This window comes from Podarcis tiliguerta (assembly GCF_965153285.1).
Source record: "Podarcis tiliguerta genome assembly, chromosome: 6".
NCBI classification, from domain to species: domain Eukaryota; kingdom Metazoa; phylum Chordata; class Lepidosauria; order Squamata; family Lacertidae; genus Podarcis; species Podarcis tiliguerta.
The window spans coordinates 10,916,573-10,934,507 of record NC_139539.1 but is presented as its reverse complement, the minus strand read 5'-3'; the positions used below and the strand labels follow the sequence as shown (position 1 = coordinate 10,934,507).

Below are 17,935 nucleotides of genomic sequence, written 5' to 3'. Positions count from 1 at the left end.
CGAATGGAGTTTGACAACCAAGGTACCACTGTACTTAACTGGGTAAATTTATTTAAGGCATTTTGCAAGTAGAATGCTACATATTCATCCAACATTAAAATGCAAATAACACATCTGCTAGCAAGTTCAGTTTAAATACATTTTTAATACACTTGAACTGCTCTTATTTTCTATGCTCATAAGCAGAATGCTAATAATTTCAAAAAGTCACAAAAAAGTGTATGTTTACATCAAATGGTAGAGCTGTTATTTTGACTGGGTTGTTTTTGATTTCTCTGCTTTTTCAATACTGTGGTTTTTCAGTACTGGAGAGCAATGAGAACATCCATATGACTGAAGCCTTCTATGGTTTTCATTTCACATGAATGAACTCTGTCTTGTTAGGGTATATCTTGCCTAGGTTTTGTTAATTCATACACATGTGACTGTTGTAATAAAAAGAAAAGTTGGGTGGGAAGGAAAATTCCCATATTTTCATTTTAAGCAGTCAATCTTTTTAATGTTTTGAAATTATATCCTTAATTCACATTAAAAAAAGATGACATGTTTTAAATGGATAGCAATAAGACACTGGAAAATTATGACAGGTTGCTGTGGAGAAACAGGTTGCTTCTCTGTAGCTTCCCCTGCTCATTGGCCTTATATTTAAAAATAGATGTTCTGAGTCGCATCCATAACACCTTGTACATTACTTCAGAATTTGCTGTTCGGGTATTACAACAGGGGTAGCTAACCTGTGGTCCTCAGGTGTTGCTGAACTCCCAAGTCTGATCAGACCCTGCCAGAATGGCAAAAAGTCAAGGATGAGTTGGGAGTACGGCAGCATCCAAGTTTCAGTAGAGTATGAGACTCTCATGGCTTTGAGCCCGACACTGGGCTAAAAGATTCTTACATCGCAAGGGGTTGGACTAGATGACTCTCACACTCCCTTTCAACTCTACAATTCTATGCTTGTATGCTATGCTTCTAAAAGAATTAACCCTTTTCTTCTTAAGCAAAAGGAATAAACACATGAAAAGTACAGTGGTACCTCGCAAGACGAATGCCTCGCAAGACGAAAAACTCACAGAACAAAAGAGTTTTTCGTTTTCTGACTTGCTTCGCAAGACGGATTTCCCTATGGGCTTGCTTCGCAAGACGAAAACATCTTGTGCCTTTTTTTAAAAACCGCCAATGCATTCCTATGGGAAACCGTCAATACACAGTGGTGCTTCGCAAGACAAAAAAATTCACAAGACGAAAAAACTCGCAGAACAAATTAATTTCATCTTGCGAGGCACCACTGTATCTTGTTATGTCTACTGCTTCTCAAATCTTTGTTTCACCTAACAGTATTGAAAGTCAACATTTTACTCTCTTATTTTCAAACTATGTTTCATAACCGTATGTTTGTGGCCTGGTTCAGAAAATCCAGCGGACTGGAGATTGAGATAAGGCAAGACTCATGCTCCCAAGGCCTCCATCCCCATCTTCTCCTTCATACATGCAAGGAGGGAAGTGGAAGTTTTGTGCTAGAACAAATTGCAGTTCTGTGCCGCACCTCAACTCAAGGAACAGTGGTTCGTTGCAACCGAAGTTGTTAAAAACAAATGATTAAACTATGGTTTCAGATCCTGACTTATTAACTGATTTTAGTTAGAACAAACCACTGTTCCTTGTGTTTTAGACGACATGCAAACTGCGGTTTATTTTAAGTTGGAAGCTTTCGTTCTCTTCCTCTTATACGCAAAGGCACAGGAGAGGGGAGAGACTCATTCTCAGTCACCCAAGCTATGTTTCAGATGAGGATCTGAACTAAACTGGTGTCTGTCTTACCAGCAGGTGCTGAACTAGTTCTTTCACATTAGCTGCAGTCTCGGAAGACTGCTTTCCAGAAGAGGCCAGTTTTATTAGCGTGGAGAGAAAATTCTTGCATTTCTTCACATTTTCCATGGTTTCCTATTGGAGGGAAAGATAGAAAAGGAAGTGAGAAGGGAGAGGGTGTCTTTAAAAAATGTATTTCAATTCAATCTGAATGCTATAGAATCTCTTCCAACCCTATCGATTGGCAACACTGCCATTCAAATTGTATTTGGCCAGGGGTGTGGATATTCTGTGCCCATGCATAAAAAACACATGATGTGATAATGGAAACATGCCAGATTCTCAAGGATCCTGGCTTCCTTGTTTTTGTCTTAAAGAAAGTTTATGGCCCTTGTTACTACAAATATGTTTCATGGCTTGTGGGGCAATGCCTGTTGAATCTTAGAAGCTAGAAGGAGAAGCTGAGCAAGTTTTCCACTATTGCTGTATTGTTATTAGATTTCAGTGTCCTGCCCAGTTCTTTGCCTCTCCCATCACCACTAGGAGTAGAATAAATTGTGCAAAATAAGATCAAAATAAGCAAATTGCTTATGTCATTTAATCCAGCAGTCGCCGACACAGAAATTAGGTTATTTTGGTGCAGAACTTGTACTTAGTTTGTTTTACAGCATGTGTGTGGCACAGTAAAGTTTACCATAATTCCCACAAACATTTACACGATCACAGCACATTTGCCTCACTTAGCAGTTTCATACCCATAAGGTACAAACTGGAGTGTCAATACTGTGCCAGCGAAGTAGTCAGTATGCCCTACACTGAGCACTTGGTGGTAAGTGAATGGGTTCCTCTCTTGGAAGCTGGCAAGATTTGGCTTTTGACTTGCAACAAACAGTCATTGGGAGCTTACTGTGGCCGCAGCTGAGGCTATTGCGGCTGCTTGCACCGCCCTTTGAGACGTTCCAGTCTGCACAGCAGTTGCTGTTCCTAATGCTGTCGTTTGTGCAGGATTACCCAGAACAATCTGAGGCTGCAAAGATACACAGATATTAGACAATTATACAGAGCTGCAAATGAAGGGAGGGTGCATTTTATCAGATGCAATATCCTCCTTACAGTGATGTTAAAACAGGCTCCAAAAAAGAGAGACATTTGCTCTGGCCACCCGTCTGGCGCAGTTAAATGAAACAACCACCAGGTGGCACAAAGCCCTATGCATTCAGAATTCAAGACACTGGAAGTTGATTAAACAAAGCATGTGTTTTTGGTGCAAAAGGTAGAAGGCGGCAGAACACAAGACCTATGAAACGGGCTACAGACCTTGTGGTGCAGCGAAATAAATCTATTTTGCTTCTGCTTCTTAATAATCACTCCCAATTATTATAAGGGCACTGTGCATGCAGACAGAACAAGCATGAGGGTAAAATCTTGGGGGGGGGGGGGGACTATGGTTTGCATCCCACTTCAGTCACACAGTCAACATGTCAAGGAAGAATCGGTCCAAATCAAAACACGCTGAAAAAATTGCACAGTTAAAAGCTGTTATCAGGGGGAAATGTTTAGAAGCGTAGTCACAGAAAGAGAAACTCTTTGCTGGTTCCACCTATCCGCTGACTCCCAAAAGTCTAAAGTAGCTGGAATAACTATCCACAAGTACTAATCTGGGCCACCTGTAACATAATTTCAGAGGTGTAAAGAATCTTCAGCGATGCTATACTTGTGCAGCTCCTGCAGAAAGTCCACACCCCTCTGAATTAAGACACTTTACTACTTGAATGCACCAGCTTTTTAAACCTCAGTAAGGGCTGGACCTGGGGATGCGGGTGGTGCTGTGGGTAAAAGCCTCAGCGCCTAGGGCTTGCCGATCGAAAGGTCGGTGGTTCGAATCCCCGCGGCGGGGTGCGCTCCCGTTGCTCGGTCCCAGCGCCTGCCAACCTAGCAGTTCGAAAGCACCTCCGGGTGCAAGTAGATAAATAGGGACCGCTTACTAGCGGGAAGGTAAACGGCATTTCCGTGTGCGGCTCTGGCTCGCCAGATGCAGCTTTCTCACCCTGGCCACGTGACCCGGAAGTGTCTCCGGACAGCACTGGCCCCCGGCCTCTTAAGTGAGATGGGCGCACAACCCTAGAGTCTGTCAAGACTGGCCCGTACGGGCAGGGGTACCTTTACCTTCACCTTTAAGGGCTGGACTATTCAGTAATTTCTGTTTGCACTTATTATTGTACTTACACTTCCTTTACAAGCTACACGTAAGCCCCACCGCGTTTGATGGAGTCCACTCACCTACTTGGGAGAATGCCCCACTGGCCCCAGTGTGACTTACGTTTTACATCTCCATCATCTATTCTCATAAAAATGAACGGCACCCAAACAGCACCCTGGGTCTCAGCCAATGTTCTGTTTTAGGATTAGCCGGTAAACATATGTTGGCAACCTTACCTGAACTACAGGGGGCCGCTGTAGCGTTGTCGTGGGCTGTACACTTGTCTGTGCCTGAGACACTTGCTTGATTATAGTGGTTGGAGCCACCTGCCGCGCAATGATAGGTGTTCCAGGAGCCTGCAAAAAAGAATTCCAGGTACGTTCACAGAGAAGTAGCCACATATAAATAGATAACATGCCCAGTTTAACCTAGAATCCAACCTAAGGTAAGTTGAGCTGAAATTTTAAGTCCCAGCACTTTCTTCAGTTCCGCATCCTTTAAAGCAAATCCACACCCAGTACTTAGTCCTGAAGAGTTATAGATTTGAGTTGTTTCAACTGCACATCTTCATAACTTTGGATCTAGTCTAGACTTTTCATGGGGGTTTTTTTGTTTGTTTTTTTAAACCAACAGGTTTATAACCCACTAGGGCTGGATGATATCGGGTTTTCAACATTGTGATATATCACCAGCTAATCATAATATATATCACAATGTCTGAAATAAGGATGGAGCTATGTAGAGGCATTGGCTGGCTTCATGGTTTTCCCCACATTGTGATTTCTGCATAGCACACGAGTACGAATGCACACACACACACACACACACACAACCAGTATCATGAAATGGACTTCAAACCAGTTTTGGACAATGTTCTACATGATTCTGTGGGCTATAGGGCTGGAATCACAGAAAAGTCACAGGGCTTCTCTTACTATCTTGATCCCAACATTGATATGGCAAGTTAGATCTTCATCAAAAGTTACTGTGAAGATTAACAGAGTACAGGATGTAACTTCAGGGAAGTCTGAACTTGATAACTGGCATTATTAATTAGGCTATTTTATTATTAAAATTCCAAAAGCAATATGTCAGGTCTCTAAGCCTCTAATAAAAAACCTTGAGATAAAGGCTGATTTTCTGCTGGAAAAAATCCTCCTTTAATCCTAATATTTGAAGCTGCAATGTATTAATTTATTATTATTATTTAAAAATAAATAAATAAAAAATCACATGGTTATAATTCGCTTGTCTGAATTTGCATTAAAATGTTACGGCTCTAAGACTAAATCAGCATTATTCTAATAGCTATTGACTAAACAGTTGAGGTAGAATCAGAAAACATGAGATGATTAATTATCCAAATCCAGACTTTCAGATCCTTAAAGTACCCCCACCTCCCCATCCTTGCTTCAACTTCAAGTCCCTATCTATCCATCCCTAAACTATGGCCACATATCCAATATCCTTAATTATGGCCAAACACCCAGAATTTTAAATACCGCAATTGGAGTGGATTGTAAAAATGGAAATTAAGGCAAGCACACCTCTACAATTAAGAGCAGGTTAATTGAGGAATGTGAGTTTGCTAGCACATAATCTGGATTTTAAAAAAACAGAGGTGAACAGAAATCATGCAACACTAAACTCAGGCCAGGGGTTTTAGCTTGCCTCAGAATACCCCATGCGGCACTCAGCACAAAATCCTGAAGCTCAGGGCCAAGCTAAGAATCACCAATGGGTTTTTGTTTTCTTTTACTGGAAGGCAGCTGTGGGAGGCAGCAGGTAGGGCTGCTTATTTTTGTAATTTATATTACAGCTAGCATTCCCAGAGCTGCTTACAAAACAATAAAAACTAAATCTTACAGAAGCACTGAATACAGCACAGAAAAAAAGATAAAACTCTGATCGGTGAAGATGTTGTGAAGGGAGGCTTCATGCTGCCTATCTGAGCAGCCTCCCAACTCCTACTTGCATGCAAGAAGGAGCGGGGTGGGGATCTCTGAGCTGTGAAGGCAGGCTTCACAGGAGGGGGCAGAGATCTCTCAGTCAGGCAAAGGGAAGCCTCCCTTCCCAGCTGAGGGATCCCCGCCCGCTCCTGCTTGCATGCAAGTAGGAAGGGGATTGGGGCGGCTCCGATGGGAAGGGAAGCATCACGCTGCCTGAGAGATCCCTGCCCCCTCCTGCTTGCACGCAAGTAGGAATGGGAATGGGGCTGCTCCAATGGGAAGGGAGGCATCACACTGCCCAAGCCGCGCCGCTCTCAGCCCTCCTTCTCTGCCTTCCATGCCTGACCCACCACACACCACTTCCCCGCCACCATCACCGAAGAACCAACAACTCAGGGGCTGCCCAGGCTCATGGAGAAAGGAGATAGAAGCCTCGGAGGAAGGGGAAACGTGGCGGTTGAGGTCAAGGCGGCGGCCGCCCCTCTGCCATTGCCATCGCTGCAGCATCAACATCCTGGACGTGTAGTAATTAATTAACTAATTAATTAATTAAAGGGTCCCCGGATTCATTGAAAAAAATCTGGTAGCCTTAACCTAGGGGGGCAATTCTGAGCAAAAAGCACAATGGAGGGGAGGGGGTCAAGCACCTCTCTACCGTTCACCCACTTCCAAATGCAACTTCCTACGGCCTTTTCTTTTTGTTTGAAAACCAAACAAAAGAAAGCACATTGATAACACAGTTGCATGCACCACCCATGAAGCATCGAGCATCGGCCTCAGTCGGAGTCCTGAAGTCTCATGCTTGCTTATGACCGCAGCAGCCAATTATATTCATGCACATTTCATGTTCAGACCATTAACTTCCACATTATTTTTTTTTAAAGGAGTGATTCGGATGATGAAATTAACAAACTGATCTCCATCTAACTACAGAAAAGTGGGTCAATATCCAAGCACAAAGTCTGCAGTAGGCCTCAGATTTAATTTGCAAACAAATAAAGAAGGAAAGCAACACTGCTAGTCTTTAGGGTTCTACATCGTGAAAGTGTTTGCCGTAAACAAAGTTCTGGACAGGAATTCCATTCATAAGGCGCTGGGAGTTTTCATGAGACGACTATCAGCCAGGAAATGCATGTCTCCAGATACACACTCTTTCCCCTTTCCTTTACGACTGGCTCACAGTATGAAAAGCCGAATGCAATACCGAGCTATGCAAACAATATTATGTATGCATGTTAAGCAAATCCTTGCAAATTTGCCACATTTGGATCATTTGCTTCAGCTATGAAATTCGAGATTCAGGGCCATGGAAAGCTGGACCGCTTTTAACACAGCGGGTGAAGCTCTAGGATGGGAAGCACTTGCAAAGGATATAACTAGGAGCTGCTTGTTTTCGGGAATAAAAGCTTCACCGGAAGGCTGGTGGGTAAATGCGGGTCTCTCAGTGGACTGAGAATCCTGCCACCTAGAGTCAGCGCAGACATACTTTGCAGGCACGCAGAATACAACTTGGCAGGGCATGTCAATGGAAAACACCTGGAGGCAGCCAGCTTGGATACCCTCAAATGTAAGGAAATTTAAGATTTTATTTTACTTACGTTTCTCAGTGAACTGACCTGCACAGTCGAGATCTGGACCGGAGAAGCACTGGTAGGGGTGGCAGGGCGAGGAGTCATGGTGGTTTGAGGCTGGGACTGCGCATGGGCCTGCATTTGCGCCAAAGCTTGTTGAGGGATCATCAGTAGCTGGCCATTCTCGCTGCGCACAAGAACCATGCCTGAAAGGGAGGGAAGAAAGTGCCCGTCAGGATTGCCTTGGGAAACAGGAAGTCATTCCACCTGCGGGATCAATGAAGATGCAACTTGGGACACCGTTCAGTGAAAAGAGTTTCAATGAGATTCTGGCATTGTTTTCCCAGGATAGTTAAGCTCGAATTAACCAAAGAATATTTCCATTACCAGGCTGCACAATGGGGGACATGGTCCAATGACACTGTACATGCCTTGCATGCAGAAGGACCCAAATCCAATCCCCAGCCCCTTCATGTAGAGAGTCAAGAACCTCCCAAGGCAGATCCATCCTCCATGTATTATAAAAAGGAAACAACGCTTATTTGACCCCAGATATTTGAGGGGGAAATCTACAGATACAGTCCAGAAGACACACAGGGAGATTTGTATATATGGGAGAATTTTAAAAAGCAAGTGGTCCTCACTGACCTGGTGCAAAAAGATATTGTCATGCAGAGGAGCCCTGGCTGCCTAGATAAAACACTGTAGCCCCCCACACCCTTACCTGGGAGTAAGGCCCACTGAACTCAGTGTGGCTGTCTTCTGAGTAGGCACTTAGTTACTGACTAGATGCAAGTCAACAGCACCAGATGACCATGCTCGGCTAGGCGCTTGGGTGGATTTCACCCCATGCCTTGCAGAGCCAGGCCAACGCTGCCACCGGGCCCAGCACTGGCAGCAGCAACAGTGTGATTTCCTGCTAGCTCGCTTCTGACAGGTTTTTTTTTTAAACATACCACATTTGTATACCACTCTTCCTCCAAGGAGCACAAGTGTACATGGGTGCTGTCTCATTTTAACAAGAGGTAGTCTAGGCTGAGATACAATGAATGTCTCAGAAGTTCCCTAGAGTGTTTCAGAAGATCTGAATGCAGGTCTCCCCAGTCCAAGTCTAGCATTCTGTTTAGGAGACTGTGTGAGTTTTCATACTTATGTAGTTACTTGTCTAGAAAAACCATTGAGCTTCTTCCCTGTAACTCACTTGTGAAAACAACAGCAGAAGGAAAAACCTACTATTAAATTCAATCTCTATTAGGGCAGCCTTAAAAGCCACCAACCAATTAAACAGAGGTTTTCGTCAGAAAGGGAACACAAATTGTCTAACTTCTAAATTAATTTCCCATAACAGATTTAGTCACAAAAGTGGTTATAAAAACCATAACTGGCCTCCAGTGCATCTGTAACAGACGGCGCAGTGCTGAATTACATCCCAAAAGAAAAATAAAAAGGACGAGGCAAATAAAGCTGCCGTTCCCTGCTTAACCACACATATCTACACTCTTAACCTGCTGTAACAGCTACAGTAGGGAAAGGGCTGAAAACAAAACTCACACCTGTTCTCAGTTCTTTTGGGCAGAACTAGGATGTAACAAATCCAACACAGATAGTGAAGCATTCATTCACTGAAACTCATCTAAAGAAATACGTCACGCTCCGTTCACACATAATAATTGGAGCAAGTGATAAGCATGCATGTCTGAACTAGCCCTATTTAACAGACAGAATTTGCACATCGCCTCAGAAAACAAGGCAAAATTTCTATGGAGCCAGTTCACACATTCAGCCACAAATAATCAAGTGCAGAGTAATAAACCAGTGTCTAAGCATGCCTGCACAAACACGCTCAGCGTGGCTGCGAAGAAGGATGGCTTGTGCTGTTGACAAGCGTTATCTACATCGAAGGGAGAAACAAGATATCTGACAAAGAATATATCACGAGGCTCTCCAATTTCACTTTTTAAAAGCATTTTTAACCTAACGTATTAAAGAGAGGAGCTCTCCCTGCTTCTCCCTCTTGCTTAAATGCTCCCTTGCACTTAAAGGATCAGGGCTCATCCTTCCGCGTGCGCAACCAAAGGATCTCAGGAACTAAAGGAAGGTGGAAGTCTCTGGAGAGCTTCCATCAGCCCAAACCGCCAGTTCAGGGTTAGATGGAGGACAAAGATAACGCAATACAGGGTAGTTTTATGCTATCTTCCATGGGGCCTGGAGAGTCTCTACAATAATCAGCACAGCCAATAGCAATATCCATCAAAAGTCACAGAAAGAACACCACCCAACTAAAAAAGCAGAGAACCTCTCCTTTATCTCTGACCACAGGAAGTTGCCCAAATTTTAAAAGTCTAACATTACTTTCTAGATGCAACCAAGCTCAGGATAAGTTGCCTAACTTGGTATTATTATTCGTCTTCCTTGTGGCTCTGACCATGTGATGCCCCTCTTTAAATCCCTACACTACTCTTCAGTCCACTCAAAAATCCTCATTCTTACCTTTAAACCCACCTGCCTCTTCTCCCCATGACCTTCAGCCATTCAAAAGTCTCTTTCCCCTCAAATAACTCCCAATCTCTTATCCTTGCTGCTTTTAGATCTAAAACTGCCTCCCAGAATGCCTTCGTGCAGCCACCTCCTTTACCTCTTTCAAGCCCCTTTAAAACTCAGCTTTTCGAAGAAGCCTGCGGAACACCTCCATATTCTTGATGTAGAAGAACGTAAGAGCCCTGCTAGGTGAAACCAAAGACCTATCTAGTCCAGCTTGTTACTTTCCACAATGGCTAGCTAGGAGCCCATGGGGCTGGGTCGCCTGAAGTGCTGCTCAGCTCTGTATAGACCTATAAGATCACTCAGGTAGTCCGGGAAATTTTAGTTACGGCACTACAGAATATCACAGGGTGATGACCCAGAAAGGGACACTCCCAGCTTTTCTGTAACTGAAGTCTGCATTTTGTTCCAGGCTGTTTCAATCTTATGGTTTAATTTTTGTGTATATTCCAGCCCTGGACTTTCAAGTGAAGGGCAGATTATAAATAAACGTATTTAAGCAGCCTCCTGGTAGCCAGACGGGCAACAAGGATTTTCATCATGAAAGCAAGTGAGTGGGCTGGAATGCTTCCTCCCACCTCTGTGCTCAGCATAAAAACCAAGCGATGTGCAAGATTCCCCCTGCCCATTCCACAGCGTAGAAAGGGGGTGGGCTGCCGAAAGGGGGTAGGCTGCCGCAGGAACAGCAGGGCTCTCCATCCTTCCTCTGCTAACTATCAGGAGGCTAGTGAAAAAACTTTGCAGGCTAATATGTTTGGTGGCAAACCTCCTAGGAAAACTATGCTCCTACATTCCTGAATAAGGTCTTAATCAGAACGTGTTGCGTGTTCTTCTTATTATCCATATCATCCCCCAGTACCATCCAGAGGCATTGCTTCTTTCTTTGGCTGTTTAGTTCTGCTCCTCATTTTTTTTTTCAAGGGGGCAAAATGAAATTTTATACTGGGTTTTCTTCCCTTACTGGATTATCCATGGATTGGTAAAATCTGAATTTAGCAGAGGTAAAAGTATGGGTTGATACTTCAATGAGGATCTTGCGTGGACACAGGGGAAAATAAATAAATAAGCAGTTTCAAATCCACAATAAACTCCAGTGTGGATGAGTCCCAATTGTTCTTAATTTGCATAATGTATACATGTCACATAATTCAGATTTTCTTGGAACATGATTCTTATTTTGTGCTTGAATGACTAAATACAGTAGTGCCTCGGTTTTTGAAGGTAATCCATTCCAGAAGTCCATTCGAGTTCTGAAACGTTTGAAAACTGAAAACTCAATACAGAAGCCATGTGTCATGTTCGACTTCCGAGGCATGTTCAAAAACCGAAGCATTTACTGTACTTCTCCCATTTTCTTAAATTTGAGTCCCCAAAAATAGGGGTCGTCTTATACACGGGGGCATGTTATGCACAGAAAAATACGGTACTTCCAGGTTTATGGCGTTCGAAAACTGACACGTTCGTCAACGGAGATGTTCGAAACCGAGGTACCACTGTATGTCTTTCTCCTAAATCCTACCCACCTGCTTCTAGATTCTGGCAGTACCCACATCATTTAACCATAAATCTTCTCCATTCATACCTAGACATACACCCCAGCCCTGAAAGTAACTTAGCTAATGACGTCTAGCCCATTCTACTCGACAAAAATACTCGTCAAAATTCAACACCTGCCTTAGCTAACAAAGAATCTCCAGCACATTAGCTCATCCATTGATCAGAGGCTGATCATTGGTAACAAATAGAAAGAAAAGTGGCATTAATCATTCCATCTGAGTTAATATTCTGAAACTGGTAGCCATGCATTGGTAAAGGGAGGTTTCAAATTTGTATTAGCCTTCACTTGTCAGCAAAAGAAAAAGCCATCAGCTCCATCAGTTTCACAGACTATACAGAAACATTACCTATGTTCTTTGCAGATATTCTGATAAAGTTGAAATGTTTGACCAGCAGCCTTAAGCATTTTCCACTAATTTAGGGGTAAGCAACATACTCGGCACGAGCATCACGTTCCCCCCTCACCTCATGACATGCAATTAACATACCGAGCTCAACATGCTGAATGACTGCAAATGAAGCAAATTCGCTAATAATGGGATGTTTTACTATAACATCTATTGAGTAAGTGTAATGTACAAATGCTACAGATGGTCTACTTGAAACTCAGGGAAACATTATAGAAACAAATATTTGAAAAACATTGGATGGAGGATTCATATTACTTTCTCTTCAAGCCCTAAGCATTTAGAATATGCCAACAATGCATAGTATATCTTTGGGGATATCTCTGCAACCATGAGGGCTTGATTTAAAAAAAGAATGACAGAAAGAAAGCTCCAACGGGAATAATTTTCAACAAAGCATGTGTTCCACGCAAAAGTAGTTATAAAGGAAGATCTTTGGCCAATGAATGACCTACCCCCTAACTCTTTTCTGGAATAATTCTGAAATCTTCAAGACTGGTAATTGACAATAAAATTCTACTGTGGTCAATAGAGTTGGCTCCCATGTATGTGTGCATAAGATTGCAGCCTTAATATACTAGATTTTCTAGAATATGCTTACCAGAATCTTTAGAAAAATGAAGGAAAGAAAACTGAACCACAGCCAGGTTTAATTGGTAACAAATATCATTTTGTTTTTCTCTCTAATCATGATACAATATGCATACACTGCAGCTTTCTCAGCAAAAATCAAAATTGCCCTCTTTTAATTAGTAATTATAAGTCACAAAGGGCAAAGTTAACCACTTTTAAGTCACACACTGGTCTCAATGGAAAAATGCTTAAATGAATCCCATTGAAATCTGTAGGATTTAGAAGTGCCGAACTTTTCCTAGATTCTGCTCATCAAGTACAACAAATCACAAGCGTTAACTATAAAAACTTTAGCGCCCCCTGCCATCCCCAGAATTTGATGTTTTTATTCCAACATATAAATATGACACAGTCAGCAAACAAACACTTTTTGCCCATTTCTCTGTCATATTCTTGCCTTCATTAAGCCTAAAACGAAACACTGAATCAGCACAGATCTTCAGCATACTCAAAAACGGAAAACAAACACCTGCTGCTCTGGAAAATGCATATCAAGTGGCACTTTAAAAAAACACCAAAAAAACTGTCACCAATGCTAAGACTTCAGAGAGGAATTAGCAATTATCCCAAAGTGAAATTGGCAGGGCTAGAGGAAAACACAAATGCCTCCAGTTAGAAAGTGTAGTAACATATACGACAATACAGTACATGTCTAGGACATATAAAATCAATGCAGAGTCTTCAGGGTTCAGCATCTCTCCTAGAGTGATGTATTTTTCAAGCTTTCCGTGTCACCTTTTCTGCTCAGGATACCTTCAGTGTCAGCAATGAAACTTCTCTACCTTGCAAAGAATTATGGGGCATATTCCAGTGCAGGCAGATTCAGCCTGGGACTCCTGGAGCTCACAATTGCCCTGGGTGAACTGAAACGCACCTTTAGCATTCCTGCCAAGATCAACAGCAGCAAACAAGAAAGCTCACAAATTATCTTTTCTCTGAAGAACCCCTGGATTCCCCAGAACGGAGTCTGAAAACTACTGGTTGAAAAACATTTCACAACTAGAATATGCATATTTCAGGCCACCAGGGAAAGGGCACCAGACGCCTGCAACAGAGTACTGGGATGCACTAGCAACTACTTTGATCCAGATTATACTAAATTGTTTAGGCCATGATTCTCAGCAAGCATACTGGGTAGTAAATTAACTCAGTGGAACTTACTTCTGAGCAAACATGCTTAGGCCTGTACTGTGATAAAGATAGTGATGCTGAAATACTTATTTCAATTACTTAAATGCTTAAGAGTGCAATCCAAATTTACTGGTCATTTAACTAATGGATTTAAAATTTGTCTTTAATTTCAACATAGTGAGCAATTCTTCTTTGAAAATTGTTTCAAAGCAGCCACATGGTTCAGCTGCATTGGAACACTGATGGAGAGGTAGTCATATATGGCAAAAATATCATATTGTAAGTCAAAACAAAGCTCTTCTTGCACTGAATTAAGAGGAGGATATACATAAACTGGCATACACACCTTGATGTTATAAAATTACATTAATAACTTTAAGAATTACAGCACCCGCTACCCACTTCAAAATATTATAGAACATGAATTCATCATGATGTTAAATTTAAAGTGTTTGAAACTTCTTGTAAAGGACTGGCTGCTATTGCCATATAAGGATATGTTACAAAAACATTAAGTTTCAAAGATAATAATCTACCTTAGAAGGAGGTTTGACTGTGGAAATCCTCCTCAAATAGCATTGCTGGTGCTTTTCTATTCTATTTACTTATAAGCATTTATAAGCCACTTGATATTTCAAAAGACTCAAAGCTGTGTACAGTCTAAAAAAACCCTCAATAGTATATCATTAAAACATGAGAAACAAAAAAACACACAACCTAAAACCAATAAAAGTATAAACACACATAAAAGCATATGGAAGTGGGGAGAAACAGAGATTCACAGGATTCAAATGTGTAAAGCACGTAAAGCCTTGTTAAAAAGATAATTCTTCACAAGACATCTGAAGCAACTGACAGTTGCTTCTGCATATATGGGCCCTCCACAGAAAAGGGAGACAGAGAAAATGCCAATTTTCAGGTTACACTGCTTAAAAATCACTAGCATTCCTTACCAGTGATGATATGACACAGGAAATTGTCCCACGTTAGCCCCACAAGATAAGGGACAATTTACCATACAACCCTATAAGGGGGTTGGACTAGATAACCCTCAGGGCCCCTTCCAACTCTACAATTCTATGATTCTATGATTTCTGAAGTGGAGAAGTCACCACAAAACTTCAAATTTTGCAGGGTAAAATGTTCTTGTGAATGTGCTCCCCATACATGTTCAATGTACTTGCTTGCACTGGAAACTCTTCCTCCAAAAGTAACATGCCAAGATGCTGCAAGCAGCTCTCCAAGCCTATCTTGCAACCCCAGAGGCTCCCATCACTGCAGTTCTGTATCTTTCTATAATGCTTGCTGTGGCTGATGATGCCATAGTCCCAAACTTAAAACATATGCCCCTATTAACAACTCTTGTTCTCTATGCAGCTGCAGATTGCTATATGCATTAGTACCCTGTTTTTCAGGCAACTTTCACTCCCTAAGAGACATTAAATTAAATTCCAGCGTAAGATACAATATCTATGATGAAATTTGCAGCCTTGACATTCTGCCTTTTGAAGAGCACTGCACAACACAGAAGTTGGCATCTTCTGGTGCTCAAAATATCACTTGTTACATTTTGGGGAAGGGGGGTGATTTTGCCCATGAAGTACTTGGAAACAATCCTGATCACTGTAATCTCCATAACCGCAATGGGAAGAAGGGTTAACAGCCAAGCCAATCGCAGGCATAAGGTTTCCAAATTTAGGATGGGCTCCAAGCGAAACAAAGAGCAAGTGGAGAGTTACAAGTAAAATAGGATCAAGGCAAAGGGTCACTGCTAGGACAGGCTGGCTGACTTAAGGTTAGGGTAAGGTCAAACATAACAAGCCTAAATGATGCTGATGCATTTTATGTCCAGAAATTAGGAACAGGAGAAAGAGAGAAGGAAAGCACTAGACACACAATATATGCACACACAAATCCCCCCTTACATAATATAGCAAGGAATTTATTAATTGCTACCAACATTGAGCACATGCAGATTCCTGCAGCAAATTACCAAACAGATCTAATGCACTCAACTAACTCACTAGGAGAAGTTGCTCAGATAACCATCACTGTTCATTTTTCAGACTTTTATTCGCCAAATCTGTATCCCTCTTCTTCTAAACTGCGTGGGCAGCTGACATGGGGTGTTCATTTCACTTTTACCACAAGCCCGTAAGGTAAGTGGGGCAAAGAAAGGGCTGCTCAGAGGCATCCAGTGAACCCCAAGGCCAAAAGGAAAACTGAACCTAAATTTGCTACATGCATCCCCAAAGTTAAGCTCTTCACTTCGCTGGTTCCTGCTGCCCCCCACCCCGTCGCAAAAGGATTGCAATGTGCTTTAGAAAGGAAAGAAAAGGAGCGTCTCCACCCCCATCATTCAGCCCGGACACTGAGGTCCAGCGCGGAGGGCCTTCTAGAGGTTCCCTCACTGTGAGAAGTGAGGTTACAGGGAACCAGGCAGAGGGCCTTCTCGGTAGTGGCACCTGCCCTGTGGAAACCCTCCCACCAGATGTCAAGGAAATAAACAACTATCTGACTTTTAGAAGACATTTGAAGGTAGCCCTGTTTAGGGAAGTTTTTAATGTTTGATGTTTTATTGTGTTTTTAATATCCTGTTGGAAGCCACCCAGCCAAATGGGGGGTATAAGTAATAAATCTTTAATTTCTTGATAAAAAGCAACTGCAAGTCTACTCCAGATAATATTTCACATCCAAACAAAGAAGCTTCAGTCCAAATGATTAACTATTTTAATCCAAATTATTTGGTTTTAAGCAGAACCAAGTTCAGTGACAGCAAGAGCTATTTCACATATTATGAAGAACAAACCACAAGTCACCAGATCATCCAATCCTGCCTTCCTTGATGAGTACCCTATATTATATAAATGTTTGAAAACATGTCACATTGACTCTCTACATCTTTTGCCATACACTTTTTCTGTTCTTTGACTAAAATGTAGTGTGTGGATGAAGTTCTAGGGCCAGAGTCCTGTGCACATGAAGTCTCAGTTTACATATTTAGGACTGGGTCATAAAATTTATGAATCCAGTTTGAGGCATATTAGGCTACACCTTTTCTTTGGAGCAAGTGCCACTGGAATCAAATAAAACTGACTTCTGAGTACGCAGTTGTAAGATCAAAACGTTAAGGCTGCCGTTCCCAAATGTTTTCTCTGTTCACCCCATTCTCAAAAATAATTTCCAGACATACCACCCCCTAACAAATAAAAAAAAATCCCTTTTTGTTCCTATTAACTCTGAATAAGAAACATCCAGGAGACATACTTAGTGCTTGTTCTATTTAGTAATTGCTTAAAATGCAACACATTTAACCAAGTCTCAGGTAATGTCCATGCATGTCACAAATTTGTTGAATTTAAGATGTGAGCACTAAAGTAGCTTTCTACCCCAGCTCCATTTTAAAGCAAGCATAAGAGAGAGAAAACGTTTTTAATTAGTTATCAAATTGATTCTTTCCATTAGAATGAAGCAGACACAGTGGAGACTTTAAAAGCCTAGTTCTTTAGTCTGAATTAATGGCAATTTATAGCCTCACCGTTAAAAAAGAATTACCCAAATTGGTCAGGAATGGTCCTTCATTTTAATTATAGACGTTTGCATTCTGTCACAATTCTCATATTTTACTTGCTGTAGGCCACTTGTGACAATATCTCAAACACCTCCATTCATCATTTCCCCCAAAATATGTTACAAGAGCAACATCTGAAAAAGAAACAAAGTTGCGAAAACAAGTGTTTTACTCAGCCATCACTGGCTACTTATTTTCGTTTTATTTACAATGTATGGCCCACCGTTCATTACAAAGAGGACAAAATTGGTTCTCATATCTACACATACAAGGTCAGCGCTAGGCTCAAGGATCATCATCAGAAAGGCCTCTAAGAGATACATATTTTTCCATGTTTGACATTGGAACGGACTCCCTCGGAAGGCTGTGAACTTTCCTGCCTTGGAAGTTTTGAAGCAAAGGTTGGGTGTCCCTCTGTCATTGATGCTTTAGTTGAGATTCCTGCATTGCAGGCTAGAAGGGTCTCAGGGTCCCTTTCCAACTTTACAATCCTATGATACTATGACTTGCTAAGGACCAATAACAGCAAGGTAGGTCTCTCTTAAGACTCTGAGAAACATACTTGTGAACTG

At 41.9% G+C, this 17,935-nt stretch overlaps 1 protein-coding gene across 3 annotated transcripts in view; it reads right to left on the bottom strand.

Moving 5' to 3' along the window:
• Positions 1-17,935, bottom strand: part of TAF4 (TATA-box binding protein associated factor 4) — a 76,160-nt gene that overhangs the window by 27,189 nt on the left and 31,036 nt on the right. For 2 of the 3 annotated variants that reach the window (XM_083447280.1, XM_083447282.1), the window contains 4 exons: positions 7,551-7,729; positions 4,240-4,359; positions 2,711-2,830; positions 1,816-1,938 (listed from right to left, as the gene is read on the bottom strand). In XM_083447280.1, the coding sequence (XP_083303406.1) occupies positions 1,816-1,938; positions 2,711-2,830; positions 4,240-4,359; positions 7,551-7,729 (542 nt within the window). The remainder of the gene's footprint in view (positions 1-1,815; positions 1,939-2,710; positions 2,831-4,239; positions 4,360-7,550; positions 7,730-17,935) is intronic. The other variant, XM_083447281.1, reaches the window with a different exon arrangement.